Source organism: Phytophthora cinnamomi, assembly GCF_018691715.1.
Source record: "Phytophthora cinnamomi strain GKB4 chromosome Unknown Contig92, whole genome shotgun sequence".
Lineage (NCBI taxonomy): Eukaryota > Oomycota > Peronosporomycetes > Peronosporales > Peronosporaceae > Phytophthora > Phytophthora cinnamomi.
The window spans coordinates 130,309-157,586 of NW_027151025.1; the positions used below are offsets into that span (position 1 = coordinate 130,309).

The 27,278-nt window shown below is 56.1% G+C and overlaps 9 protein-coding genes across 9 annotated transcripts; 7 read left to right on the forward strand and 2 right to left on the reverse strand.

Annotated features, from left to right (window-relative positions):
* Window positions 1-162: 162 nt before the first annotated feature.
* Window positions 163-1,944, forward strand: IUM83_02718 (Peptide-N4-(N-acetyl-beta-glucosaminyl)asparagine amidase A; the record flags this gene model as incomplete). The annotated part of the gene is made up of 1 exon (XM_067926659.1): window positions 163-1,944. The coding sequence occupies one exon, from the start codon at window positions 163-165 to the stop codon at window positions 1,942-1,944; it is 1,782 nt and encodes a 593-aa protein (XP_067784110.1).
* Window positions 1,945-2,298: 354 nt separating this feature from the next.
* On the forward strand, window positions 2,299-4,263 carry IUM83_02719 (uncharacterized protein; the record flags this gene model as incomplete). The annotated part of the gene is made up of 1 exon (XM_067926660.1): window positions 2,299-4,263. One exon carries the CDS (start codon window positions 2,299-2,301, stop codon window positions 4,261-4,263), a length of 1,965 nt encoding a protein of 654 aa, XP_067784268.1.
* Window positions 4,264-4,595: 332 nt separating this feature from the next.
* Window positions 4,596-6,316, forward strand: IUM83_02720 (transmembrane protein 135-like; the record flags this gene model as incomplete). Its single annotated transcript, XM_067926661.1, has 3 exons — window positions 4,596-5,880; window positions 5,957-6,096; window positions 6,164-6,316. 3 exons carry the CDS (start codon window positions 4,596-4,598, stop codon window positions 6,314-6,316), a joined length of 1,578 nt encoding a protein of 525 aa, XP_067784381.1.
* Window positions 6,317-6,640: 324 nt separating this feature from the next.
* On the reverse strand, window positions 6,641-8,485 carry IUM83_02721 (Phosphoglycerate dehydrogenase; the record flags this gene model as incomplete). Its single annotated transcript, XM_067926662.1, has 1 exon — window positions 6,641-8,485. One exon carries the CDS (start codon window positions 8,483-8,485, stop codon window positions 6,641-6,643), a length of 1,845 nt encoding a protein of 614 aa, XP_067784358.1.
* A 206-nt stretch (window positions 8,486-8,691) lies between these two features.
* IUM83_02722 (putative metalloprotease family M48X) lies at window positions 8,692-9,896 on the forward strand (the record flags this gene model as incomplete). Its single annotated transcript, XM_067926663.1, has 6 exons — window positions 8,692-8,743; window positions 8,815-8,960; window positions 9,034-9,250; window positions 9,323-9,411; window positions 9,488-9,693; window positions 9,773-9,896. 6 exons carry the CDS (start codon window positions 8,692-8,694, stop codon window positions 9,894-9,896), a joined length of 834 nt encoding a protein of 277 aa, XP_067784360.1.
* Window positions 9,897-10,938: 1,042 nt separating this feature from the next.
* Window positions 10,939-14,271, reverse strand: IUM83_02723 (P-type ATPase (P-ATPase) Superfamily; the record flags this gene model as incomplete). Its single annotated transcript, XM_067926664.1, has 3 exons — window positions 10,939-11,306; window positions 12,216-12,854; window positions 13,434-14,271. 3 exons carry the CDS (start codon window positions 14,269-14,271, stop codon window positions 10,939-10,941), a joined length of 1,845 nt encoding a protein of 614 aa, XP_067784359.1.
* A 376-nt stretch (window positions 14,272-14,647) lies between these two features.
* Window positions 14,648-18,866, forward strand: IUM83_02724 (Homebox domain-containing protein; the record flags this gene model as incomplete). Its single annotated transcript, XM_067926665.1, has 3 exons — window positions 14,648-15,098; window positions 15,167-15,750; window positions 17,184-18,866. The coding sequence occupies 3 exons, from the start codon at window positions 14,648-14,650 to the stop codon at window positions 18,864-18,866; spliced, it is 2,718 nt and encodes a 905-aa protein (XP_067784361.1).
* A 501-nt stretch (window positions 18,867-19,367) lies between these two features.
* On the forward strand, window positions 19,368-22,742 carry IUM83_02725 (P-type ATPase (P-ATPase) Superfamily; the record flags this gene model as incomplete). The annotated part of the gene is made up of 1 exon (XM_067926666.1): window positions 19,368-22,742. One exon carries the CDS (start codon window positions 19,368-19,370, stop codon window positions 22,740-22,742), a length of 3,375 nt encoding a protein of 1,124 aa, XP_067784056.1.
* A 159-nt stretch (window positions 22,743-22,901) lies between these two features.
* Window positions 22,902-25,833, forward strand: IUM83_02726 (P-type ATPase (P-ATPase) Superfamily; the record flags this gene model as incomplete). The annotated part of the gene is made up of 3 exons (XM_067926667.1): window positions 22,902-23,729; window positions 24,630-25,739; window positions 25,813-25,833. The coding sequence occupies 3 exons, from the start codon at window positions 22,902-22,904 to the stop codon at window positions 25,831-25,833; spliced, it is 1,959 nt and encodes a 652-aa protein (XP_067784253.1).
* Window positions 25,834-27,278: the final 1,445 nt, after the last annotated feature.

Here is a 27,278-nt window from a genome sequence, read left to right on the forward strand (position 1 = left end):
TCCTATAATGTGGATGCAGTCGTCCCGACAAGAAAACAACTGTCCGATGTTATCGGCAAGTTAGTTGAAAGCCACGTCGACTTCTTGAAAACAAATGAGGAAAACGCACGAGTCACCGCTGTTAAACAACGGCTGGCGCATTCGTCGGGAGGTCAGCAACAAATGCTAGCGGAGGATGGCTCAGAGCAAGGTGACCTGCGTCTAACAGCTGAGGTCGTTCACGAAAACGAGGCTGAAGCTGAAGAAGAAGCTGAAGAGGAGGCGGAACAAGAGGAACAGAAGATGAGCGCATTCACGCGTGATGACGAGCATCCAATTCCGTGGAGTGCCACTGTCTTAGCTCAGCCACCACCCGGAACTGGTGGATCTAATGTAGATGAAGAGATGAAGACCGCTGTGCAACAACAAGAAGAAGAAGAGGCGAACGTGTTTTACCCGTTCTCTCAGTTCCAAGCCCACGCCGAGTGTCCGAAGATTGCATTTCCACCGGAGTTGCTCATGTCGGGAAACTTTTTCAGACGGAGATGGGTGGGTCTTGGTGAGCGGCGCGTCAAGAACGTCGGGCTGATTCTCGAGTGGTCTCCACTGCTCCACCAAGAAGCTATGAAGACGGTTGTTCAGCAGCTCTTTATGGCTACTATGGCTGCTGGAAGTGGTGGCAGCGCAAACGAAATTGCAGTAAAGGCTCTTCAGGCAGCTGCTGAAATGGCTACGACGAGTCCAGATGCAGTTTCTACTGCAGTGAAGGATGCCGTGGGAGTCACGACAAGCAAAATCCCAGTTTATCTAGCCACGTTATCGCTTGCTGAGGGCGAGACAATTCGTCGCATGATCCACAAGAAACACCCTGTGTTCCAGATAAGTCAAGTGCAGTTACGCACTAGTGAGGGCGAGCTTGTCGAGAGCTCGTCCTTCTTCTCTTCGTGGGCGTCGAAATCTACCTTGACTACGCTGAGTGAAATGGCGCCTCGGGAGCGCACCATCGCCGTTGGCGTGCAATGTTTGCGCTTTTTCAACAACGAGATGTACTATTTCCCACAGGAGCTTGAGCTGCTGTTGGAGGGTCTCGCGACCGTTCCTATTTCCCTGCGCCACGAGTTCTTCGAGTGTCTGCTTCGCCTTCGTCGCCGCGAGCGTCATCTGTGGGGAGACACGCCGCTGGCGAAGGTATTCACAGCACAGAGCGAGTGGCACTTGCTCACCGCACGAGCGCGTCTGCAGCAATTCCAGCAGAGCCTGCTGCGAAAGCAGCGACAGTACCAGAAGAAGAAGGAGAAGGGCAAGGATCCAAAGCCGACCATGGCTGCGCTCCACTTGGCGGTGGTACTGCGACGCTTTGATGAAGACGAGGACAGTCGACTGAGCGCCGAAGAGGTCCACAAGTGCTTCGAGAGCTTCCAGCTGGGGTTCTCGTCCAAGGAACTGAACGAAATCATCGGGCTAATCGCGGACGCTCGCTTCACAGACGGCGAGAAGGGGCACGAGCAGGGCATTCCGATGGAGACTATCTGCGCGGCCTTCGGCATCTCCCGCGAAGAGATGAAGAGCGCGCTTCTTCGCGACGACCAAGAGAGCGCGCGAGCGGCAGCAGGGCTCAGCGCCGAGGCGTCGTGGGGATGTCCTGTGTGCACGTACGTTAACGATGGCGCCACGGACGCGTGCGGTGTCTGCAACGAGCCGAACCCGAAGCACCAGGACGAGGAGCTTCAGCGGCAGCAGCAGCAGCAGGGCTGGCGCTGCAGCAACTGCACCTTCATCAACCAGCCGGACGACGTGTGCTGCGCCATCTGCGAGCTCGACATGGACGGCCAGCGCGGCGTGCCCCGCGGCAAGTGGGTCTGCGCGGGCGAGCAGGGCGGCTGCACGTTCTTCAACGCCATGGCCAACTTCTACTGCGAAGTGTGCAACCGCGCGCGGCCCGACCTGGCGTCCACGCGCTTCTGAGGCGGCGACGCCCAACCTTTTCACCCCTGCATGTTGCAGTTTTGCTGCTCGATCAATACATTCATTTGAATACATTCATTTGAATACATTCACCCATGTAGCACATTGCATGTTGTATCTTTTCGACTTCAACAGTAGCCACTTCAACTCTCCGATTGGCTAAAACGCCATCTGCTTTTCAGCGAATCGCCGCGCGCAACCAAAATCGCCGAACGTTCTCTTCAAGTGTCCAGTGCTGCAAGTCAGACCATACTCAAGCCAAGTGTCGGCCGCGCTCACTTCCCTCCGACTCACATTCGCGAAAGAGCGAGCGAGGCGCGGCACGGCACCAGGTCCCAGCGAGCGGAGGACGCCATGGACCCGCACGCGATGGGCTTGCAGCAGGGCGGCGGCATGTCGATGCCCGTGAACTCCATGGCCATGCAGCAGAACCCGCAGCAGGCCATGGGCATGGGCATGAACATGAACGGCATGTACCCGCAGCAGCAGCAGATGATGATGAACATGGGCCCGCAGCAGCCCCAGCCGCAGCCGCAGCAGATGCCCATGAGCTCCATGGCCATGACCCAGATGAGCATGTCGCAGCAGGGCGCCGACTGGCGCATCCAGCTCACGCGCGAGCACCGCGCCAACCTCATCGCCAAGATCTACAACGAGATGGTGCGCGTGTCGGCCGACCCCGTGCCGGGCATCAAGCTCTGGATGAACGTGTCGTGGTACGAGCTGTCGCTCTACAAGGAGTCGCCCACGCAGGAGGTGTACATCAACAAGATCTTCACGCGCCTCAAGTCGCTGCGCGCGCAGCAGTCGGACATGAACGCGGCCATGGCGGCGCAGGCGCTGCCCAACCAGGGCATGCTCTCCCGGCTCGACTTCTCCTACTACAACACGCTCAACCTGAGCCAGCGCGGCGCCGCCGCCGGCAGCAGCAACGGAGGCGGCAACAACGGACAGGTGAGCAGCTACCCCGGCCACGGCCAGTTCAGCGGCCCCGGGCCGCATCCAGGAGCTCAACAGCAGCAGCAACAACAGCAGCAACAGCAGCAGCAACAGGGCAAACCCATGTCTGCTACGTCTACCCCAGTGAAGGCGGAGCCGAGCATGTCGACCAACTCGGTGGCCGAGTACTGGCAGCAGCACGCGGCGCTGCGGGCCAAGCACCAGGGCGACGTGGAGAAGGTGCACAGCGCCTTCAAGAAGTACGTGGATCACATGAAGGGGCATGACGAGACGGAGCAGAAGAAGAAGCTGCGGTACCTCCTCAGTTACGTCGAGCTCTGCGCCAACATCTTGAGTGAGGACAAGGCCACGCACCCGCCGCGCAAGATCGAGGAGCTGGACAAGGTCTTCAAGTACATCGTGAAGATCGTGAACCCGTACTTGAAGAAGCTGCGCACCGAGACAGACAAGCGGAGCTACCCTGCCCCTGATGGTAGCTCCGGCAGTGCCGGCCCAAGTGGCCAGCCTACTACCTCTGTCGGCCCGACGGCTTCAGGCGCACCGACGAGCTCCGGATCTTCGACGATGCATGCTAGCACATCGAGTGGCTTTAGCAGCGCCATGACGCAGCCGCAGCCGGCCGGCCAGAGCCAACAGCAGAACGCGGCAAATACGTCAGCACCAATGCAGCAGACCCCGCAACAGAAACAACAGCAGTATATGATGCAGCAGCGGGCCCAGCAAATGCAGCAGCAACAACATCAACAACAGCAACAAATGCAGGCACAAGCGCGCCAGCAGCAAATGATGCAGCAGCAGCAACAAATGATGCGCCAACAACAAATGCAGCAGAAGCCTCAGCAGCAGTTCTCAGCTCAACAGGCAAGCCAAATGAACCCGCACCAGCAGCAGAATAGCCAAAACGCTGCGAACCAGCAGAGCGGCCAGCAGACCCAACAGCAAATGGGGCAGCAAGTACCAACGCGGCCGCAGCAAGGACAACAGCCCCAGCAGAATCCTGTGCAGCAACAGCGGCCACCACCACAGCCACATAAGCCCCAGCAGCCCCCGCAGGCTCAGCCTCAACCGCAGCAGCCGCCGACATCGCGAGGAGAGAGCCCGTCGATCAACTCTGGTCTGAGCTTGGGCCTGGACGACTCCCTCTACGGCAGTATGGGCAGCGACTTGTTGCAGATGCCCACGCCTTCCGGTACCTCGTCGGGGCTTATGGACTTCTCCAGCGCGCTATCACCCACCAGCTTCGGCGGCATGGATCTGCTCGACTGGGACGACGGCACCGCCGGCCAAGGCACGTCAGGCACCAGCGGCACCTCGGGCGGCGACAGCGCGGACCTTATGACCTTCGTGGAGACCTTGTAGATGGTAGAATGAACCAACTGGCGTCGCGCGCGCCTCGGAGCGGAACGCGTGGCTAGGTGCTCGGTCCCAGGGCATTTCGGGTCAACCATCCCCTTCGTCCGCCGGCGTCTTTGGCAGTGTAGGCTTGTGCTTGCTCGTAGCAGTAGGTAATTGTAATTCAACCCCGGGGGAACCAGCCCCCTCCTCTTCCAGCTAAAAGCCCTGCAGTCCCAAGTACATGTACTTGTCCAAGTTGAAGTGGAGCCGACGTCACGTCACGCCGACACATCCGTGACGAAATGGCTCACCAGCTGTTCAGTCAACAAAATCCCATTGCGATCGTCCATCGGAGCATGGCGTCGCCCCTGCCGTCCGCGCTGCCGCCGCGCGTGCCGTCCACGGCCTCCAACATGCACGTGACGGCGTCGGACATCAGCCTCTTCAGCCGCTCGGACGACGAGGGCGACGGCCACGACCCGGGCGCGGGGGACGCGGCGTCGGTCGAGGACGAGCAGCTGGCCGTGCGAACGCTCGCGAGCGAGCAACAGGGCGGCGACGAGGGCGAGACGCTGGCCCAGGAGCTGCTGGAGGCGCTGCGTCTGGGCACCAGCAACTTCCTGCTGGCGTACAACACGCGCGCGGGTATCGCAGCGCTGCTGCGGCTGCTCAAGCTGCTGCAGCGCCGCGACTGGAAGGCGGCGACGGACCTGCGGCAGCTGCTGGACGAGAAGCACTTGGCCTTCCGCGTGGACGCCGTGCGGCTCGGCCTCTTCCTGGGCTGGTTCACTGGGGGCTACAGGGGGCTCAGGGCTCTGCTGCCGGTCATTCTACGGCGCGTCCTACCCCAGAAGCAGCTGCAGGACGACACGAAGCTCAAGGACATGTCGGCGCTGGGCTCCGGCGCCATTGCAGCCATCGCGTTGGCATTTGTGGACGCCAAGAGACGTCGATCGCTGGCGCTGTATGCGCTCACGAGAGCGCTGCAGTGCGCATACAACTCGGCCAAGAGGCAGAAGCGCTGGCACTTCTGGGGCAGCGACTGGCAATACGGAGACGCGCTGCTCTTCGCGCTCTCGAGCGCGCAAGTCATGTACGCGTACGTGATGAGGCCAGCGACGCTGCCGCCCGAGTACTACAGGTTCATTGTACAGACCGGCCCCGTGGAGTTGGAAACGTTGCAGCTCGTGCAGCAGGTGAACCGCGGAGGACCGGCCAGTGCAGCTACCCTTCAAAAGCTGCTGGACCGGAAGCCGGGAATCCCGAGGGACTTCGCATTGCCGACGGATATTGTTCCGTGCAGACTTGTGCACGCAAACGCCGACTCGTGTGTGGTGGGGTCGGTGCTGTGCTTCAAACGTGCTTTCCAGAAGACATTTCCGCTTTACTTGTCACTCTTCATCGTGCCGGGGGTGGTCATTCACTTCAAGCGCTTCCTGCGCACCCCATTCCGAACCCTAACGCGCTCCATACTGAACGCGACGAGGTCAAATTGCTTCCTCGCGTCCTTCGTGTCGCTGTATCTGTCCCTCGTGTGCGTGCATCGCCGCATGGTCAGTAAAGACCATCGCTTCATCTATTATTTGGCTGGACTCGGAGCATCGACAACAATTCTCCTAGAACCCAAAAGCCGACGCTCCGGTACGTTTGCTTGACAATGACTTTGGTTTTTCAGATAGACTGATGTGACTACATGTACATGTGGTTGTGCGTTCAGAGTTAGCGTTGTATGTGCTTCCACGAGCTCTTGACAGCTTGGCAATGATCTTACACGACCGCGGGATCTGCTCGGGCTTCAAATACGGCGAGATTGCCCTCTTTTCGGCTTCGATGTCCGTCATGATGTACTGCTACGAGGTAAGATACACCCTTTTCGTTGCTGGCCGTGGTAATAGACTAACACCTTATTATGAATGACGAACAGCATGAAAAGGAGTCCATGAGTCCTTTCCTGTACAGCACCATGAAGCGCTTCTTGCAGACCTCGACCGACAAGAAGCAGTTGTATGCAGCTTCCCTCGAGAAGAAGGAAAGACGACGATCGCAGTCACTGGTGCAGCCTCCTGCAATTTCCTAGTCCACGTGAGAGGCTACATCGGGCTTCACGAGTCACGAATCACCAGTCGTGAATCACGACACCAGTGCATCTGAGATTCTTCGACGCTGTACGGCACTGGTTCATGTTTGTATTATTTCTTTCATCTTGAGCGTAAAAACCTGCACTCGCTGGTGATGCTGGAGCTCCTCAGCTCGTTGAATTGATAAAAGAGAGCAGACGATAGCTTTGGTCGCTGCTGTTTGTTGTCTTTCGTTGAGCATTGCGACTGTTTTGGTCTATACTCGAGCATCACCAGCTATTACAATTCTCGCAGCCCGAAGGATTTGCGAAATTTTGTGCAGTTTACACCTGCGCAAAACGCACGCTGCGAACACTAGGCAGATCCTTGAGCGCGTTGAGCGTCTCGTCGGAAGGAACGGAGTCCAGAGTAAGAATGCCGAGCGGGAGCTCCACGTTGTTTTGGCGTGCGAGGCCGAAGTTGGCGATGTTAATCTTGGCCTCTGATAGTTCGCTGAGGATGCCAGCGATAGCACCGGGGACGTCCTCGTTGTTGAACACCAGCAGGTTGCCCTTCGGGCGGAAAGCAGGGAAGTCCGAGTACTCGTTCACACGCACAACACGCGGGTCCTCGCCAAAAACGCTACCCTTCACGAGGAGACGGTCCTTGTTCTTGGTCTCAACCACCACGGCCAAGCAGTTCTTGAGGTGGCGACGGACAGCAGCCGGATCGGTCTGCAAGTCTCCCTGACGCACGTCGATTCCCTTGGCCATGGCAAGCAAGGAGGCATTCAGAAGGCTGACATCAGGCTGGTCCTCGTCCTCAGCACCTTGCTTGTGTTCGCGCATGCTCTCGAGCATTCCTTTCAGTAGTGAGTTTTGAAGCACCTGGCGGGCCTGTGGCGTGGTAATATCAATTTGGAAACCACCAGTAGCAGCCAGCGACACATTCGTGATGTGATCCTTGGGATCCGCCGACAGCGTCAGCTGGTGCACGAAGCGACCCAGCGACTCGCTCAGCTCCAGGAACGGCTTCATCTCCGGCAGTAGCGTCAGGGGCATGAACACGCCATTGGCAACACCACGGTAGTAGCGTTGGGCCAGAGCATCGCCCACATTCTCCGCCAGAAGGCGGTACTTGCGGCCCTGCAGCACGTCGTCGGACGCCGCACCGTCCGCGTGCGTGCGCGTGATGACGTTCTCGTGCTTCATGAGCTCGAGCCACGTGGGCGACAGGTCCAGTCCGTCCTTGGAGCCCGCGGACTGCAGCAGGTCCAGCGCGACGCCGCTGATCTTGCCGGACTCGAGGCCGCGCAGCAGCGTGTTCTCGTCCAGCAGGCCGTGGCTGCCCCTGTACTCGGCGACGGACACGATCTTGACTCCAGGCTTGCACTTGTCCAGCGCGGCGTCTCCGAACATGCCGCGCGTGCGGGCCGTGAGCGGCGCGTGGAACGTGATGAAGTCGCAGTTGGCGTACAGCTCGTCCAAGGACACGCTCTTGACGCCCATGAGCTCGGCCGCCTCCTGGTTCAGGTTGGGGTCGAAGCCCCAGACCTTGAGGCCGAGCGCGTGGGCCATGTCCACGACGCGGCGGCCGGCCTGGCCGATGCCCACGACGCCCAAGCTCTTGCCGGCCAGCTCCGTGCCCGCGAACTGCTGGCGGTCGAACGGCTCGCCCGAGCGCATGCAGGCCACGCTGCGCGGCAGGTGGCGCGCCAGCTGGATGAGCAGGCTCAGGCCGATCTCCGCCTCCACGGACGAGCGGTCGCCCACCTGCTTGGGCTCGAGCTGCAGCAGCATCACGCCCTGGTTCGTGGCCTCCATCAGGTCGATGTCCTCGCTCGGGATGGCGGCGGCGGGCACGGCCACCAGCTGCAGCCTGCTCTTGGCGCCGGCGCGCAGCAGCTCGCGCGGCAGCTTCGTGCCGGGCGCCACCAGCAGCGCGTCGTAGTCCTGGGCCACCGACGTCAGGTACTCGGCCGAGGCCGCGCGCACCTGGTCCACGGCGTGGCCGCGCTGCACGAGCTCCTGCACGCACGAGGCGTCGGCCACGTGCTCGGGCACGTCCACGCACAGGATGCGGCGGCTGCAGTCGGCCGCGGCGGGTGCGGAGGAGGACGAGGTCGTCAGCAGGCGAGAGAGCGCGGGGACGGCGGACACCCGCCGCGCGGGGAGCAGACGCTGCCACATGCTGGTCGGGACTCTTGCGGATCTCTTGGTGACGCTGGAAGTGACTTATAATTGCTGGATAACTCTAGATTCGTTGTGATTGGGTGGAGGATAAACTGGGATTTTGACCAATGAACGATGCGTGTCAAAAAGCTGACACTTCGCTTTGCTAGAATATGTATCGGATGCGCAGAGGGGGCGGTCAATGGCGAGAGGACTGGCGCCGCATGCCGCCGTATTTGAAGGCTGTCGTTGTGGGATCGACAGCCGTAGGAGGACGTACGTGCAGAGCATAGGCTGACCGCCGCTTGAGCTGCGCGTTGACGTCTGGCTCGTTGCTACTGCTGCAGTGTTCGTGCTGACCCACGTGGAGACGATGCCGCTCACCGGCCGCCGCCGCGTCATGTTCCTGTCGCCGGAGCACGAGCAGCGGCTGGGCGAGCAGGCCTACCGCGAGATCCTGGGCAGCTCGCGTCTGTTGCCGCCGTCGCACCCGGTGCGAGCTTGGACTCTGCAGCCTTTCACAGGGTGGAGGAGGCGCGGCTCATTTGAAGCTGTTCTGCTCCTAGATGTCGCGTGCGGTGGCGCGCGTCGGCCGCAAGATCGCGAGCGAGTCGGACGCGCCCTCCATGAAGTGGACGTTCCACGTGATTGAGGCCAAGGAGCCCAACGCCTTCTGTCTGCCTGGAGGCAAAGTGTTCGTGCACTCGGGGCTGTTCAACGTGCTGCGCAATGAGGACGCGCTGGCCGCCGTCATGTTCCACGAAGCCGCCCACGGCCTGGCCCGTGAGTTGCTCTTGCGCACGGTGAAGCTAGCTGTGGACAGTGATAGTAACGGTGGTGGTGTTGCTATCGCAGGACACGGGGCGGAGAAGATCTCGTTCAGCTTGCTGGTGTACGGACTGCTGGCGCTCATTTTCCCGGACTACGGCCAGATCAGCGACTTGGTACGGATGGGATCGGTCCTTCGAGGAATTAATCCGAGTTGGTGGTGACCAATTTATGGTTGCTGCGCTTTTGCAGATGGTGAAGTTGGCGGTGGACTTGCCGTTTTCACGCAAGTTGGAACTGGAGGCCGACTCGATCGGTCTGCGACTTATGGCGCAGGCATGCTACGACCCTCGAGCCAGTATTCAGATGAATACGTCGCTGGGCCAGCTGGATAAAGGGCCCCAGTTCAAGTATTTTTCGACCCACCCACCGAGCGCTGAGCGGGTGCAGGCACTACGGTTCGTGGGAGTTTTCAGTTGGTGTCACGAGACATGGTTGTATGCTAAACGATGCTTGCGGTTGATTTATTTTACCCAGGGAACAACTGCGAATCGCGCTCGAGATCTACGAGGCATCGGACTGCGGCTCACGCAAACAGGCATTCGAGAAAGCCATGAAGCCAGCCTTGTCACCGCAGGGTAATGCAACTTTTGACTGGTGATGAGGAGGAGGCAAGCGCGCAAAATTGAATTAAAATGAGCATCCTGCGCAAAGTTCCTAAAGGTTACAGTCATCGTTTTCCTCCTATTCACTAGCTGAGCACAGACATATTTGATGTCCTCTCAATGCGTTATCAATGACAAAGGCAGAAACGTCATGAAGGTCACTTGGATGACTGCCCCACAGTAGCTCCGCGACTCCGTAGGCGTCTGATCTAATCGCGTTCAGCAGTGCGCGCCGAAGGTCATAAACGTCAGACTCCCTGCATCTCTCAGATAACCCGATCACTCGGTCAATATCATCATATACAGCTTCCCGTTTCAATGCCGCGCCCAAGGCGTTCAAGCGAGTATCGTCGTCACAGATGCTGATCAAATACTCCTCCATGTCACGCTTTGCGGCCATTACGGCAGTGGTAAGAACTTCCGCGGTCCTCTCACCAGAACATGTTTTCATTACCCACTTCACCACTTCCAGGTGCCCAGCGGTACCAGCCTCACAGCAGCATCTTCGACGACCTGGAGACTCGGCTTGAATTCCACCTCCAGCCAGTCAAGGACCGTCAACTTTCCGGTGCGAGCTGCTCCCATGAAAGCCTCCACCGCCCGTAGTGATTGCTCCATCATAGCATGCCACCATGCACATGTTAGTAAATCTATTGTACCAGACCCAGATGACCTTCAGCTGCCTCCCCACCGATCGCCTGGGGCGACCACGGAATGACGTAGAAATACTCGCGAACCAGATCAAGTCGGCCACTGCAGACGATGTCGTCAAGAGTCGATGGCATGGCGAACAGATTCGCGGCTCCAGACACGTGCGAAAGCGCTTGAACATGCTCAGGGGGCGCCTTCGAGACGCCCGCTAGGTTAAAACGCACTCGTCGTGAGTCACCAACTGAGCACTGCACAACGGCTTGGAGTTTGTAGTGCGTTATGACAACGCACTACAAGCCTAGGAAAAGTGTTCATGCTGTGTATGTATGTATGTTTGTATGTATGCATGTAGTAGTTTGGTGATCCCTACCTTTCCTATCTAGGGGTCTACGTTTTGGATCGTTTCGCAAACCATTCTGGAAGAGTACGGGTTGCCACGAATTCCCAGCCACTAGCGAGGAAAAGTTCTGCGAGGAAAAGTAGCAATAGTTTGCAGCGGAAGGAGGCGGGGATTGGCATCACTTGGAACGTGTTGTTGATCACTCCCGAAGTGTCGAGCAGAAACCACAGGTTCACGCCCAGAGCCGAAATCACCAGCGTGGTGAAGATGCGGTTGGTGTAGAACGGGAGACGGAACCGGTCTTTTAGGACGTTGAAGGCAATTGCCACTACGATGTAGGAAAAATGCACGAACAGCCACGTCGTAGTGTCCTCGTATGAGTATTCCAGCGCCTCCATGTCATAGTCCTTGAATACTGCGCAATTGGATGATTCGGTTGCGTTTGGGTCATTCACGTAGACTAAGGCATTCTTGACCGAGCAGAACCAACTGTCTTCATGATGCAACACCGCAAACGCTGAGGCAAACCCTGCAGCAAAAATGAAGACTTGCCCAACGATTGACGCGACAATTCTCACTGAGAATAGTGTATTGGGCGGCTTCTCCAACGACAATCTGAGAGTAGGTCCAGTGTATAACATCGCTATCGAGAGTCCGAGAACGATGCCCATGTCATCCCATACGTACTGGTTGTTTGTTAAAATCACTTCTGTTCCAGCGTCGGCACCAACCTGCGCCAGAACCACAACCATACCTAGCTGGACGATAGGATATAAGCACATGAACTTGAAACTTTGGAACGATGTCGTCAAAGCGCAGCGGCCTTCGCGTAGAAGTACCGGGACATCTAAAATCGCTTTTGCTTTGCTCGTAAATGGCGCAACGATCGACGCCTCAGCACTTGACAACGCCAGTCCCACATGCGCAGCCTTCAGGGCGCCGCAATCGTTAGTGCCATCTCCACACATTCCAACGACCAGACCCATTTCAATGAGCTGTTCAACAATCCATGTCTTCTGCTGAGGACGAACTCGAGCAAAAATGGGCGACTGCTTGATGATCCGCTGTATGGTGTCATCACCGCAGTCATTCCGAATTTTTTCCAGTGCTGCACCTGTCACAGCGAGATCGTATTCTGCCATGACTTCATCAATATTACTCGAGTTGAAGCTCTGCCATTGTGCTGAGGCTGATGCCTTAACTGCACTTGCTGAGATGTATACCGTATTGCCTGTGGTTGCGTCCACATGCACAACTGCAATTTTCGATTTCAATGGCATCTCTAGCTCTCGGCAAACGTGAATCGCAGTGAGGGCATTGTCACCTGTGATAATGCGAACGTCGATCTTGGCTTCTGCTAGTTCATCTAGCATCCCCCTTGTCTCGGGCTTGAGCTCGTTCTTGAAAATCGCCACTCCCTGGAATTCAACAGCACACTCCACTTCTTCGCGATTGATAGTATCAATGGGTGTGCTACTCGAAACTAGCTCTTTCATGCCAAATCCGATGCAATAGTAGCCATCAGCTGAGTATGAGTGCACTTTTTGCTGTAAATCTGCAGGCGTGGACACTGAAATCGCACTTATTGCTTCTGGCGATCCCTTAACGACCACGAAGCGCTTCTTGGTTTCCACTTCCTCGATGATAGTGCTCGACCGCTGGTGTGTAGCATCGAAAGCAAAGCGCTTTAAAACCCCGTACTTACTTGTTTCATCCTCGGTCGTAGTCACCATCGCGATAAAGCTGCCCTTGACCTTCTCGTTGATATACTCCATGCTGTAGTGTGATGCGTTAAACATGGCAAGCTCAAGTGGGTATCCCTGTAGTTCACCTTCGTGTTCGGATAAGCTGTGGCAAGTGGCCATTACAAGTTTAACTTGAGGAGGAATCGAAAGTGTGGGCACGCCAACAGCTTTCGGGTCGTCAACGCCTACGAAGCTGAGGTGTTCTTGCGTAAGTGTGCCTGTTTTATCAAAGCAATAACACGTCACTTGGCCACACGAATTTACCCGACGAGAGTCGATGCAGAAAATACCGCGCTTCTGCAACCTTTGCATGGCGAAACCAATGCCAGACGAGAGGACAAGTGGCAGCGCTGGTGGCACGGCAATAGTGATAAGATCCAATGAGTGAAGCATCGTCTTGAAGAATGGTGTGTTAGTTCCTGCTCCATCGACGACGCGCTTGATAAATGCAGCGATCGCGATCGACCAAAGAACGACCAGATAGCGATAGCTGTCACGCTCGAACTCAAACGAAATTGGTTTTGGGAAGAGAATGCTGCGAAATAGTTCGCCACGACCAGTGGAAAACCCAGTGCTGAGTACAACACCGCGGCACTTCTCGCTTCCTTCTCGCACTCGGGTAATGATTGACCCAGCATGCAGGCATGATGCCTTGTACTGAGCTCGAGCCAGTACCTCCGTGACTTGACCTGATCCTATCGCTGGTTCCTTATTAACCGGTAGTGCTTCGCCGGTAAGAGAAGCTTCATCAGCGACACACAAGCCAGAAAGCAGTAGGATATCTGCACACACGGGACCTTCCTTCAGCTCGACAATGTCACCAGGGACTAGTTCAGATTCATGGATCTCAGCGGTAATACCAGCACGCACAACAGGAATCCTGTGGTCGCTTCGAACAAGGCTCCTCAGACGATTGCTGTTGGACACTTCGACATAAATTTCATTCGTGATGGAGAGCGCCGACAAGCAGACGATAATAACCGCGTAGACGGTGTACGCTTCAAAGAACCAGATAATGGCGCTGATGACCTGGAAGATGTAGAAGGGGGCCACAAGCTTGCGAAAAAGCAGCACGGGGACTCGTGGCTTCTCGATCAGCACCTTGTTTGCACCAAAGTGCTCAATTCTCGAATTGACTTCGCGATTGGCAAGCCCGCTGTCGATGCGGGCTTTCATTGCACCAAGATCCTCTTGAATAGTAGCTAAGTACCTTCTGAACTCGCCGCGTTCGATACTGTAAACGTAGCGGTGCTTCTTGAACTCGAACCAGATCCACGGGGTTTTGGCGGCATCGTTTGCATTATTCTCAGCGGATCTGTTAACGCGGCACTCAAGCCATTGAGCGTGAAGGCCCTTGCCATACACGAGGATAAGCACGTAGTCGGCATTTGCTGCTGATGAAAGTGGCAACTGGGTGCGAGCGAGGAATGTGAACACGTGTGGGTACCAGACGGAGAGAATGAAGACCAAGCCGCCTGAAGCCACACCAACAACCACGTAGAGGACCAGGTGCAGGTACGAGAACGCGAATGGGATGATTCGCAAGGGTTCATTCGGGGCGTGGACCACCACTTCCTCGTGTTGGTCCTCGGGCTTGTGAACAGGCACCAGCAGGTGTTCCTGCAACCTGTGCATGGCGCCTGCGGAGGGCCGACAGCAGAAGGTGTTGTGTGTAGTGTGTGGTGGTAACAGGACGGTTGCACCTCTTGAGCTCTAAAAATGATGTTGGTTTCGCTGCGATAAATGAATGCGGCGGTTGCAAATGACGTTGGTTACGTGAAGGCGGTTGCAAATAATCGTTTTTCCGGTAATATTGTACGTGCATGTATGTTTTCTGGCCCGAAGGCACGACTAGCGCAATCAACTTCAACTTGACGACTGAAAAAGGACAACTATTCAGGAACCAGGTACATCCGTTCAGCACAGCAAGCAGTCCTACAGTTTTTGCTCGAAACTCCTCCACCCCGTCCTCCATTTTCGGGACCGCGCCTCTTTGGATACAACCCTCGCCATGACCAAGTGGAGTCCGCACAAGTCCAGTCAATGGCGCGCTCCCCAGCCATGGCTGTATCGCCTGCCAGTGCTGCTGCTGACTCTGGGGTCCGCAATGCTCTTGCTCCAGATGCTGTCGTTGCCACACAGCTCCACGTTGCGACGTGAGCGCACTGTCGGCTTAGTAGACACGTTGACCGCCGACTGGGAGGTGTCGGAGGCAGATTTGCTGCACTTGAGCCTGCTCCACGAGTCTTGCGTGACGGATGCGAACGCGGTGCTGTCGTGGCAGTACGGCTCACCCGGCCACCAAGGACCCAACGGGGTGGCGAGCAACCCTCATGAAGTGATCCACGAGAACGACCCCGACCTGTTGCAGAAGCTGCGGCAGTGCCCCGAAGTCGACATCTTTCTGCCTATTGGCCTGCACGGCAACGGCTACTGCGAGGATGCAGTCGCCTACGCCAAGTGTGCGTTGCGTGATGCACTTGGTAGCTTATGGTAGTGCTAATATGACTGTGCTTGTGGTTTGGTACAGATCTCAAGTCTCGACTGCTGCCTCTGTGGGCTCTGGAGGTGAAGTTGTTCGACCCCGAGGTCGGGCACGAGGTGGACTACTTCGACCTGTGCCCCACGACGCCAATGATCTTCTTCCAGCACTACTGGGATGGCGTGCCGGCTTCGCCAAACTGGCCCGAGAACAAACCCGTGTACCTCATGCCGAACATTGAGATGGTCGAGCTTACGCCGGAGCATTACTGGAGAGTGGACGTCGTGCTGTGCAAAACGAAGGTGTGTTACGACCGAGTCACGCAGTGGTACAAGCAGGAAGGCAATCCTCGCAACGTGCAGGTATTTCACACCAAGCACACGTCCTCGGACCAAGCGCATTTTGCGCGCAAGCGTCTGGGCGAAGATGCTATCGCGCCGAAGGATTTCTCGCACGTCACATTTGTGCATACGGCCGGCACTAGCATTTGGAAAGGAACCAAGGAACTGCTGGATTGCTGGACATCGACGCCAGGCTTGCCGCCTCTGGATCTGTACATGAATGAAGGCTCGTATAACTACTTGATGCAAGGAGCTTACGGCAAGTGGGTGTGGTGGTACAGCCGGAGTACCGTCAACCTCCACTTCGGCATGATGGAACGGCTTGCCTTCACAAAACTCACCGCTGAGGCAGCGTTCCTCATGTGCCCGAGTCTGAGCGAGGGGTACGGTCACTATATCAATCAAGCGCGTGCATCTGGAGCGGTCATCGTCACGACAGACGCGCCACCGATGAACGAGCTCATACTTTCCAGCTCAATGGGAGTCCTGACTCCTACGAAACTTGAAAAGCATGATCGAATGATGCTGGGCGGGAATTATTCATCCGAACACGGTTTAGAGAATGCTGACGGTCTTCTGGCTGCTGTTACTGGAGCGGATATTTGTAAATCTGTCAAATGGCTGGTGTCATCAACGACTCCAAAGCAGCGCGCAGCCATGGCGGAAAATGCACGCAAACAATACCACAAAGACACTAAGTTCTTCGCTCAGGCAATGCAAGACTTGCGGAAGTTTGCGGCAAAAAAGGCATAGCATAAGCCAAGTCGATGCATATATTTTTAAAGGAATCCACTGTTTTTTATTTTGATTTAGCAGTAGCGGCAAGTTCCTCAAATGATACGCTATCGACCAGCTGTGACTATGATACTGCGGGAATCGCTCCACGACGGTGTAACGACGATGTATAAGCTTATTCCTTGGCAATTCCCATTCGCGAGGTGCAACGTACAGATCTTCATGGGCCTCGACCAGACCCTCTGGCGGGTAAGCCAGGTCAACTCGTGCAATGTGGCATATACTGTAGCCCGGTCAACAACGCTAGCGTTGAGTCAAATGATCGAAGCGGGACAGTTCGTTCGGAACGGGACAGTCAAGCCATCTGTAGAGACCAGATCGGTGCAACATCGCGTACGAACGCCACGCTGAGGCTACAGATGCTGCGCAACTCAGAAGTATTCGTGAAGGGAACTTGAGCTACACTGTACACTATCCACCGAGCCCCGGCGATTTCGAACAATGAACTCGTTTTCTTGTTGCAAGCAGCGGTTCGGGTCAAGTCGATGCTGTCCGATGGCCAGAAAATAGTCAAGGAATCCATTTGAGTTTTTATAGTGGTCAGACTCCCACGCTCTACCATCAGCGCATCTGGAGACAACCAAGAGCCTACGCTAGTCAAAGCGATCGCCGCCACAGTCTCGCTCTCGACGACAGGCACAGTCGCATCAGGCCATCTGTGTCAGCGGCACATGCGGGCGGCTAGCAAGAGTCGTAAGACTCCAGCCGGCGAAACGTACTTGCCACATTGACGCTCACAGGGGTTGTCCACGAGGTGAGGGTGCGAGCCCCCAGCTGGCAAGTCGATGATATCGCTGGGGTTAGTCGCAGCTTCAGCTCGCACAATTCGCGATTCGCTTGAGACTCATTCACACAAAATCAACCCGCAGCGTACCATGAATTCTTGTCGAATGCAGCAGTGGTGTCTATTTCTCGTGGTGTTGGCGCAGCTTTATGCTGTGCGTTGCCACGGTGCATCGTCGACTGACACAACGTTGAGTGCGTGCGACTTCGCGTCCGAGAATCTTTACATCGTCAACGCATCGGCGGCGCCTGGGGCGCTGTTCCCTGCAGGCTACGTGGAGTGTGTAAATGCTACTGGAAATGATGTTGAGCTTTGTGCAGTTTGCTCGTGCCGTGAGAAGAAGGTGGAGTCCGTGGCCGGTGTGACGGTGGCTTGGGTCGTCTGTGCCGGGCCGGGAGATGCTACGACGTGTGCAAGCAGCGCAGGGTCACAGCAAGAGTTCTGCGGGAGCAGAAGCAGCTCGTGCTCGCAGGATAACTCCAGTTCCTGTGCGGGCTTTAGCGCCAACGTCGGCGAGTCCTCTTCCTCCAGCACAAGCTCTGAAGTCGGTATCACCAGCGGCAGCGCTGCAAGCGCAGGAGTCGGTCCCGCGTCGAGATCGTCCAGTTCAAGTACTGATACCGGTGTAGACGTGGGCAGCAGCAGCAGCTTCGACACTATCTCAAGCTCCGTTGGCTCAAGCCTCGAGGAGGACACCACTTTGACTCCGAGTCCGACCTCTGTTGAGAGTCTTACGTTGTCTCCAGAAGAGACTAAGTCTCAGGCGACGAACGAAGACAATGTGATCACCAACACTGCAGGAACGGTGGCGCCCTCCCAAACTAGCGCTGCTACCGCCTCGCAGGCGAACATCATCCGACCTTCGGACAATGGCTCCACCCACGAGCTCGATACCAACACCGGCACCAAAGCCAGCTCAGGGTGGAGTGGCAAGAGATTGACCGTGATCGTCTCTGTCATGTGCGGGATTGCAGCCGTCGCAGCGATCGCAGTCTTCGTGGCAGTACGCAATGATCGACTCAGGAAGAAGAAGACACTGGGCACCCCCTCCGGTATGTTCACCGATGATGGTTCTTCTGTGGCGACGCCGATGGATTCCAGGCTTGATCCAAGGTATCGTCACCACGGTCACGGGCGACGCTATGGCGGTTGCAATTCCAGCTTTGACTTGAGTGACAACACACCGCTGGCTGCAATCGTCGTGCTCGACATCGATGACGACTTCAATACTCCACCCACCTACGCTTCGAGAAACCGGAGCCAATCGCGCGAAGCTCAAGCGCGGAAGCTGTCAACCAGATACGTGCGAAGTGAGAGTGTCAAAGCCGGTGAAGGTAACGTAAGACTCGACAACGCTCACTCTAGCGACGCAGCCGCCATTCCACCAGCACCACAGCTGTTCAATGCCTCCCTTGGCCCGTCGGCGTCGGAGTTGCCTTCGCCCAGCCTCAATCCCATCTTCGACACCTCAAACACGCAAGTGAGTTTCTCGTCCAGCATGAGCTCCGAGTACGACAGCCCGCCGAGTCCACGCGTGTACGAGTCGGAGGACATCGCGGCCGACTCCATCCGACTGGTGTCTGCGACGTACAGCGACTCGATTCGAGACTCGGACGCGTCAACGATCCCCAAGGAGCGCTACACAACGAATGACATTGTCGAGGAAGGCGAGGACGCCCTCAACACGATCGTGAGCTTCGCCTCGAGTCTCTCCAGTCTGGACAGCACCGAGTACGAGCTCCGCAGCACAGAGGCCAGCGAGCACTTGCACGCGTCGGAGCTGCCCTCGAGGTCGAAGCTCTCGTTCGACGTGGGCTCGAACTATTGAGGGCCGTCAACACCACGTAGTCTAGTTTACTGTCCCCATCCAAAAGTACCATAGGAAAAGCGTGTGGTGTATTCGTGTAGTGCGTGCATGCGTCTGACTCACGGCTGAATAAGTATCTAATGCACGTTGAAGTTGAAGTCGGAGTCGGACAAGGTGCAGTCCGTATTTCGTGATGTGCATCGGCGCAGCTAGCAAAAAGGAGAGCGCCGAGCTCATCTGCACAGCCGACTCGCAAGGCGTCACCACCCCAGCAAGCACTCTCATTCGCGGCTTGATCTCTTCCCAACCAACTCGGCGCATCAACCAGCCTCCATGCAGTGCTTCAAAGCTTACGACGTCCTCCTCTCAAGAATTTGAACGGGGATGAGGGGCGGTGGTACCTGTACACGTAGGAAGTGCTGGCGGTGCCGCGTTCATCCTTGTCGTTCGTCCCTCGTCCCTCCTAGGCAGTGTTGGTACACTTTTCAACTTACAGCGCCTCGCAGAAGTTGATCGGCCAACATGGCTGCCCGTACGCCGTCGCCCGCCGCCAGGATGAAGAGCTTGCAGGAGCACTTGGTGGTGCCTATCGACGAGTCGGCAGATCAGCGGGCGCAGTTGGTGCACGCCCCCAACGAGCCCGTGCGTCTGCAGCCCTTCGTCTTCTCCTACGTCCGACTGGCGCTCTACTGCGCGTTGTCGCTGTGCTCCTGCAGCATCCTGGTCATCGTGTCGGTCTGGTTCCCGCAAGTGTTTACACGCATCGCTCGCAAGAGGATCCCGTACTCATCGGTTGGGGAAGCCGACTACATGCTCGTCCTGGTGCACGGTGAAGGTCTCCACGCCCAGTGGGTAGAGTGCGTCGTGCACCGCCCCCAGTCCGGCAGCGCCGAGGAACGAGCCAAGGTGCCGTGGGTTTGGTTCGAGTTCAAAAAGCACCGCTACGTGTACAACCTCGAGCGTGGCGAATTCGAGCGCTACTTGTCGACAATCCGCGAAGACCTTGCACACATCCAAGCGCGCTTGTACGATGGACTGGACGAGCACACAGTGGCATCGAAGAGCGAGCTGTTCGGTCCCAATCGAGTGTTGATTGACAAGCCCCACGTTCTGATGCTGATCTTCGTCAAGTTGGTGCATCCGTTCTACCTCTTCCAGCTCTTCAGCGCTGGGGTTTGGTTCTCGGAGGAATACACGGTCTACGCCATCATAATCCTCGTGCTTTCTGCGACCTCCATGGCCTACGAGATCTACGCTGAGGTCTCGAACAGCAACCGACTTCGTAGCTTGGTGCGCAGCGACCGTCTTGTTGATGTAGTACGATCCTCGGAGGTCATTCGAACCCACGAAACGGAGTTAATCCCTGGGGATATTCTAGTGGTGTCCGGAGGCCCCATGTGCGCTGACGTCCTGCTGCTTTCGGGGACTTGTACCGCTGACGAAGCTTCCCTGACGGGTGAAGCTTTGCCAGTCAACAAAGAACCCGCTCTCGGTTCTGGTCACCTCACCGAGGTCTCAGCTCGATCGGAATACAAGACGTCGTTTCTGCATGCCGGTTCTACCATCACCTCGACCCGTGGAGGCGACGAAGGGTGCAGGGGCGTGGTGTTGAGCACAGGCTTCTCCACCGGGAAGGGTGAGCTTTTCCGTAGCATTCTGTTCCCCAAGCCCATAGTGTTCGAGTTCGAGCGAGATAGTTATCGCTATCTCGCTGTGCTCTGGGCGGTGGCTATCGCAGCCTTCATCAAGCGTGTCTCCGAGGGGTCAAAAGTCGGCACACCTTTCGCGACGACTTTGGTGAACTCGCTCGACTTGATCACAGTGGCTGTGCCTCCAGCGCTCCCCCTTGTTCTTTCGTCTGGTATTGGTTTTGCCATGAAGCGACTGCAAGAGGGAGGAATCTTTTGTATCGACTCTCAGCGCGTAAATTCCTGCGGGCAGCTCTCGTGCTTTTGCTTTGACAAAACGGGGACGCTCACTCAGGAACACTTGAGCTTTGTCGGGGTGGATCCATTGTTCTCTTCGAGTGCTGCTTCATCCGTAACGTCAAGCATCCCGCCGCGTTTCAGACTTGCAATGGCCACGTGTCATGGCTTGTCGGAGCATGATGGTGTATTGCAAGGGTACTCTCTCGATTTGGCAATGTTCGACTCGTCAAAGTTCACTTTCAAGCACCACTACGACAAGAGTGAAGGAAATTACGTCGCCATCGCAACTGCTTCGGATAATAATGCTTCGAGGTATGGCATCGTCAAGAGGTTCACCTTCGATGCTACATGCCAGCGATCCAGTGCCGTCGTCGAAGAAATCGATACAGGAAAACGCTTCGTCTTCGTCAAGGGATCGCCAGAAGCTGTAAGCGCCATTTCCACCACAACGCCACCCGACCTCAAACACAAAACGCTCGCCTACTCCACCGACGGATACTACTGCATCGGCTTCGGCGTGAAAGAGCTCAACCCAAACGCTCCCATCGATGTGAACAATCGCGACGAGGTGGAGAGCGCAGTCGAGTTCGAGGGTCTCGCGCTGTTCAAGAACGAACTCAAGCCCGAGACCAAGAGCATGCTCGACGAGTTGTACGTCGCCGACATCGACGTCCGCGTTATCACGGGCGACAACGCGCTCACTGCTGTGCATGTGTGTCGCGAGCTGGAGATGAAGATGAAGAGCAAGGTGGCCGTCGTGGACGTGGACGAGCTCGCGGGTGGCACGGTATTCGTGTCAGTGGACGACGTGAAGAAGTCGGAGGTGGTGCAGTGGACCAGCTTCAACAGCACCAATATGGACGAGGTGCTGGCGGAGTTCGATTTGGCCATCACGGGCGCTGCGCTCGACAAGTTGCAACGCGACTGCGGAGACGAAACAGTGAGACGCATTATCCAGCAGACGCCAGTGTTCGCTCGCGTGCGGCCGCAGCAGAAGGCGTGGATCGTGGAGCAGCTCATCTCGCTTGGGCTGGTGGTGGGCATGTGCGGCGACGGCACAAACGACTGCGGCGCGCTGAAGGCTGCGCACGTGGGTCTGGCCCTGTCCAGCGCGGAGGCTTCGATCGTGGCGCCGTTCACGAGCAAGGCGAAGGCGATCTTGGACGTGCCGGTGTTGATTCGCGAGGGTCGGTGCGCCTTGACGACGTCGTTCCTGGGTTTCAAGTACATGGTGCTGTATCCGATCATCCAGTTGGGCATGGCGAGTGTGTTGGCGCAGATCGGGACCTGGGCAGATGTGGATATCCAACTGACCAACAACCAATACTTGTGGGACGATTTGGGTATCGTGCTGGTGCTTGCTATGTGCATGCTGTATACCGGACCGTCCACCAAGCTGTCGCACGAGAAGCCACCGAAGACGTTGTTCTCCCTGCCAATTGTGGCCTCGATCGTCGGTCAAATTGCCATTTACTGTGCGTTTTTCGCTGCGGCGTTCGCGTTCATGGCACAACAAGATAGTTGGTATTGCCCGATCAAAGACGCGCTGGCCTACGTGAACGAAAACGACACGTCGGTCTCGGAGAACTGTGCCATATTCGTAGACTACGGCGCCGACGACCCGGACGATCTCGAGTACGGCTATGAAGACACCGTGACGTGGCTGTTTGCTCATCTGGACTACCTGGCCGTGGCCATCGCCTTCAACATCAAGGACCCGTTCCGCTTGCCGTTCTGGAGCAACCCCATCTACACGGCCGCCATCACAGCCGAAATTGGCGTGAACGTATGGTTCTTGCTCGACACTTCGGGCTCTCTGGAAGACGAATTCCAGGTGATGCCTATGCCCTCTTCGTTCCGTTGGAGCTTGGTCGGATTCTTCGTAGCTGAGCTAGTCATCGCTGTCGGTTGGGAGATGTTCGCCACTCGTACTCTCCCTCGCTGGTGGGAGAAGATAGCTAAGACGTAGTGTGCTTTCGTCTACTTTGACACGAAACAGTGAGTGCCGGAGATCAAGATCAATACATGTTGCTATCTTCATTCATGCAACGTGCGACTCGACATGAAGCGACGTCGGGATCTTCGGCACTGACCGTTGGTCGCCATTATTCCTCCCGCGTTGTGAACGATGATGAAGAGTCTGCGTGAGCACCTGCTGGTCCCTATCGACGACCTGGCAGGCCAGCGGGCGCAGCTGGTGTATGCTCCCAATGAACATCTACGGATGCTGCCCTTTGCATACTCGTGCGCACGCTTGATGCTTTATTGCGTGCTAGTACTGGCGTCTTGGGGTACGCTGCTCGTCGTATCTGTCTGGTACCCTCAAATCTTCACGCGTGTGGCTCGAGTTGCATTGCCGTATTCGGCTGCGGGTGATGCCGACTACATGTTGGTTTTTCTTCACGGAAATGGAGTGCAAGCTCGCTGGGTCGAGTGCGTCATACATCACCCAACTCCAAGTGGCGACGACTATCGCACGAAAGTGCCGTGGGTCTGGTTCGAGTTTAAGAAGCAACGATACGTCTATGACTACGAGCGGGGCGAATTTCGTCGATACCTTGCAACTATTCGAGAGGACCTGGGCAAGCTGCAGAGGCGATCCGATACTGGACTGGATGAACACGTTGTGCGTACCAAACAAGAGCTTTTTGGGGCGAACCGCATTTCGATCGACAAGCCCAGCATTGCGGAGCTGCTCTTCGTGAAGCTAGTGCATCCATTTTACATTTTCCAGATATTCAGCATTGTGGTTTGGTTTTTCAAGGACTACACCAAGTATGCCATCGTGATCATGTCGATGTCTACACTGTCGTTGGCTTACGAAATCTACTCCGAGGTCTCGAACAATAACCGTCTGTGTAGTCTTGTTCGTAGCAATAGACACTTCCAAGTTCTGCGAGGATCAATTGTCTTTCGAGTTCACGAAGCGGAGTTGGTTCCAGGCGACATCATCCTAGTAAGTGAAGGACTCGTGGGCGCGGATATTTTACTGCTATCTGGTGGCTGTACTGCGGACGAGGCGTCTCTGACAGGTGAAGCAGTGCCTGTCAACAAGGAACCAGCAACTGGAGCAGGGTTCATCACTGAAACTTCAGCTCGAGAAAAACACAAGGCCTCATTTTTGCATGCTGGGTCCACCATCATTAGAGTTTACGAGAGCGACACCCAATGTAAGGGAGTTGTGGTCAGCACGGGATTTTCCACAGGCAAAGGAGAGCTATTCCGTAGCATTTTGTTCCCCACACAGATCACATTCGAGTTCGAGCGCGACAGCTATCGGTACTTGGTTATTCTTTGGGCAGTAGCAATCGCGGCGTTTATAAAGCGGCTTCTGGATGGTATTCACATTAGCAAGACCGTCAGTGAGACGATTGTTGATTCATTGGATCTCATTACGGTCGCTGTTCCTCCCACGCTTCCCCTCGTTCTCACTTCTGGAATTGGGTTTTCAATGCACCGTTTGTACCGACGTGGAATATTCTGCACTGACTCACGGCGTGTGAACTCATGCGGACAGCTCTCCTGCTTTTGCTTTGATAAAACTGGAACCCTCACCAAAGAACACCTCACCTTTGCTGGAGTGGCCATCACCGAGAAATTTTCATTGAGCGTTCAGCCTACCCAAACAAGTTCCCCATCGAAATTCAAATTGGGCATGGCGACATGCCATGGATTGTCTGAGTATGGTGGAGCTTTCCAAGGATACTCTCTTGATCTTGCGATGTTTAGAGCTTCAGGCTATTCCATGGAATTCTTCCCCATACCTCCCTACGAGCAATACATTGCTGTTGTGACAGCTCCAGACGAAACAAAACACGGGATCATCAGTCGTTTTGCATTCGATGCTACATGCCAGCGATCCAGTGCCGTCGTCGAAGAGATCGATACAGGCAAACGCTTCGTCTTCGTCAAGGGATCGCTAGAAGCTGTAAGCGCCATTTCCACCACAACGCCACCCGACCTCAAACACAAAACACTCGCCTACTCCACCGACGGATACTACTGCATCGGCTTCGGCGTGAAAGAGCTCAACCCAAACGCTCCCATCGATGTGAACAATCGCGACGAGGTGGAGAGCGCAGTCGAGTTCGAGGGTCTCGCGCTGTTCAAGAACGAACTGAAGCCCGAGACCAAGAGCATGCTCGACGAGTTGTACGTCGCCGACATCGACGTCCGCGTTATCACGGGCGACAACGCGCTCACTGCCGTGCATGTGTGTCGCGAGCTGGAGATGAAGATGAAGAGCAAGGTGGCCGTCGTGGACGTGGACGAGCTCGCGGGTGGCACGGTATTCGTGTCAGTGGACGACGTGAAGAAGTCGGAGGTGGTGCAGTGGACCAGCTTCAACAGCACCAATATGGACGAGGTGCTGGCGGAGTTCGATTTGGCCATCACGGGCGCTGCGCTCGACAAGTTGCAACGCGACTGCGGAGACGAAACAGTGAGACGCATTATCCAGCAGACGCCAGTGTTCGCTCGCGTGCGGCCGCAGCAGAAGGCATGGATCGTGGAGCAGCTCATCTCGCTTGGGCTGGTGGTGGGCATGTGCGGCGACGGCACAAACGACTGCGGCGCGCTGAAGGCTGCGCACGTGGGTCTGGCCCTGTCCAGCGCGGAGGCTTCGATCGTGGCGCCGTTCACGAGCAAGGCGAAGGCGATCTTGGACGTGCCGGTGTTGATTCGCGAGGGTCGGTGCGCCTTGACGACGTCGTTCCTGGGTTTCAAGTACATGGTGCTGTACCCGATCATCCAGTTGGGCATGGCGAGTGTGTTGGCGCAGATTGGCACGTGGGCTGACATTGACCTGCAGCTCACAGATATGCAGTACTTTTGGGATGACCTTACAATTGTCCTAGCTCTTGCTATGTGCATGCTGTATACTGGTCCTTCCGGGGTATTGTCGCGGGCAAAACCACCTACAACACTGTTCTCGCTGGAGATTATCGCTTCTCTCCTGGGACACATCGTGATTTTTGCTGCATTTTTCGCGTTGGCATTCGTGTTGATGAGTCATGAGACCGGATGGTATTGCTCTATAGAAAATGGCTTGGCTTATGTGAGCAGAGTTGATGTAACTTCTTCGAATTGCGCGGTTTTCAAAGATCACGACCTTGAGAACATCAAGTACTCTTACGAAGATACAGTTACGTGGTTGTTCGCTCATTTGCAGTACGTGGCTGCAGCAGCAGCCTTGAACGTGAATGATCCATTCCGGCTGCCGTTCTACACAAACCTTGTTTTTACGGTTTTGCTGGTTGAAGAGCTGGTTGTGAACTTGTGGTTGTTATTGGACAACTCGGATGCAATCAATGATACTTTTCAACTGATGCCAATACCTTCAGAATTTCGCTGGAAATTATTTTGGCTCTTTATCGCGGAATTCGTTGCAAGTATTAGCTGGGAGTTGATTGCAACACGCGCGCTGCCAAAGTGGAGGCGAAGGAGAGCTATCACAGAGGAGGATAAAGAGTGATATCGCTGTGCACATCGAGATTGTACAGTAATGGATTGACACTTCAACTTGCTAGAATTCCTCCTCCAGCAAGCTATCATCACTGTCACTACTATCACTATCACTGTCATCATCGTCGAAGAGAATCGAGCTGCAGTCTTTAATCGTTTCATCGTAGTAGTCCGAGTCTACTGAGAAGTAGGAGCCCCCAGATTTGTTGGTTTCTACTATGTCAGCGAGTGAGTTAGCCTTCCGTCGGCTGTCAAGGGCGCTAAGCCCTCGTACTCGTCGAGGGGACGAGTCATCGAGCATGCTGATACCCCTCTCCCTTCGAGGAGACCAATCGTCCAGAGAGCTCATAACACGATCTCGTCGACGAGAGGAATCGTCAAGCGAGTTCACCTCGTGGTCCTTCAGAGTTCCTTCCTCGTCGATGTCGGCGATGTCATCTGAGAGCGTGGACAACCGACGAGGGTACAAAACAAGTGCTCCAGCCTGAGGGTACGAAGCTGCAGCAATCGAGAACCGCTCACTTTCTGTCTCGCTGTCACTGCCCGGACCAATAGACCAGCATGTCTCCGAGAGATCTCTCCAAGCACCCCCATCCGTATGCCTCTCCTCGTGTAGAGGTGGTGGTGCAGTGGCAGCGTTCGAATTAGGAGCTGTTGGTACGGTGCGTGCAAATTCCGCGGTCGATGCAGATACATCCGTTGCTTGGGGCTCATTTGTCTGGTGCATTCCGCTGGTGCGTGAGCCCCAGAAAGATGCGAGGCTCGGAAGAGTAGAGCGCAGCCCCCCACGCATGAGAATTGATGCTGAGAACACCGACCGTCCACTGATGAGACTGGTTGTTCGAGATGCTTGAGTATCCCGCCATGAAGTCATCCCCGCATTGCCCGGGGTGTGGATTTCAGGGACGTCAATAGCAATGTGGTCCCCGGACGCGTCTTTCGTGGACAACCGCGGCAACTTGAACGTTTCCATGTAGGGAGGCTGGGGAGAAGTCACGATTGTCGACGCCCCGCTTGCTCCGAGTGCATCCGAAGAGTTCTC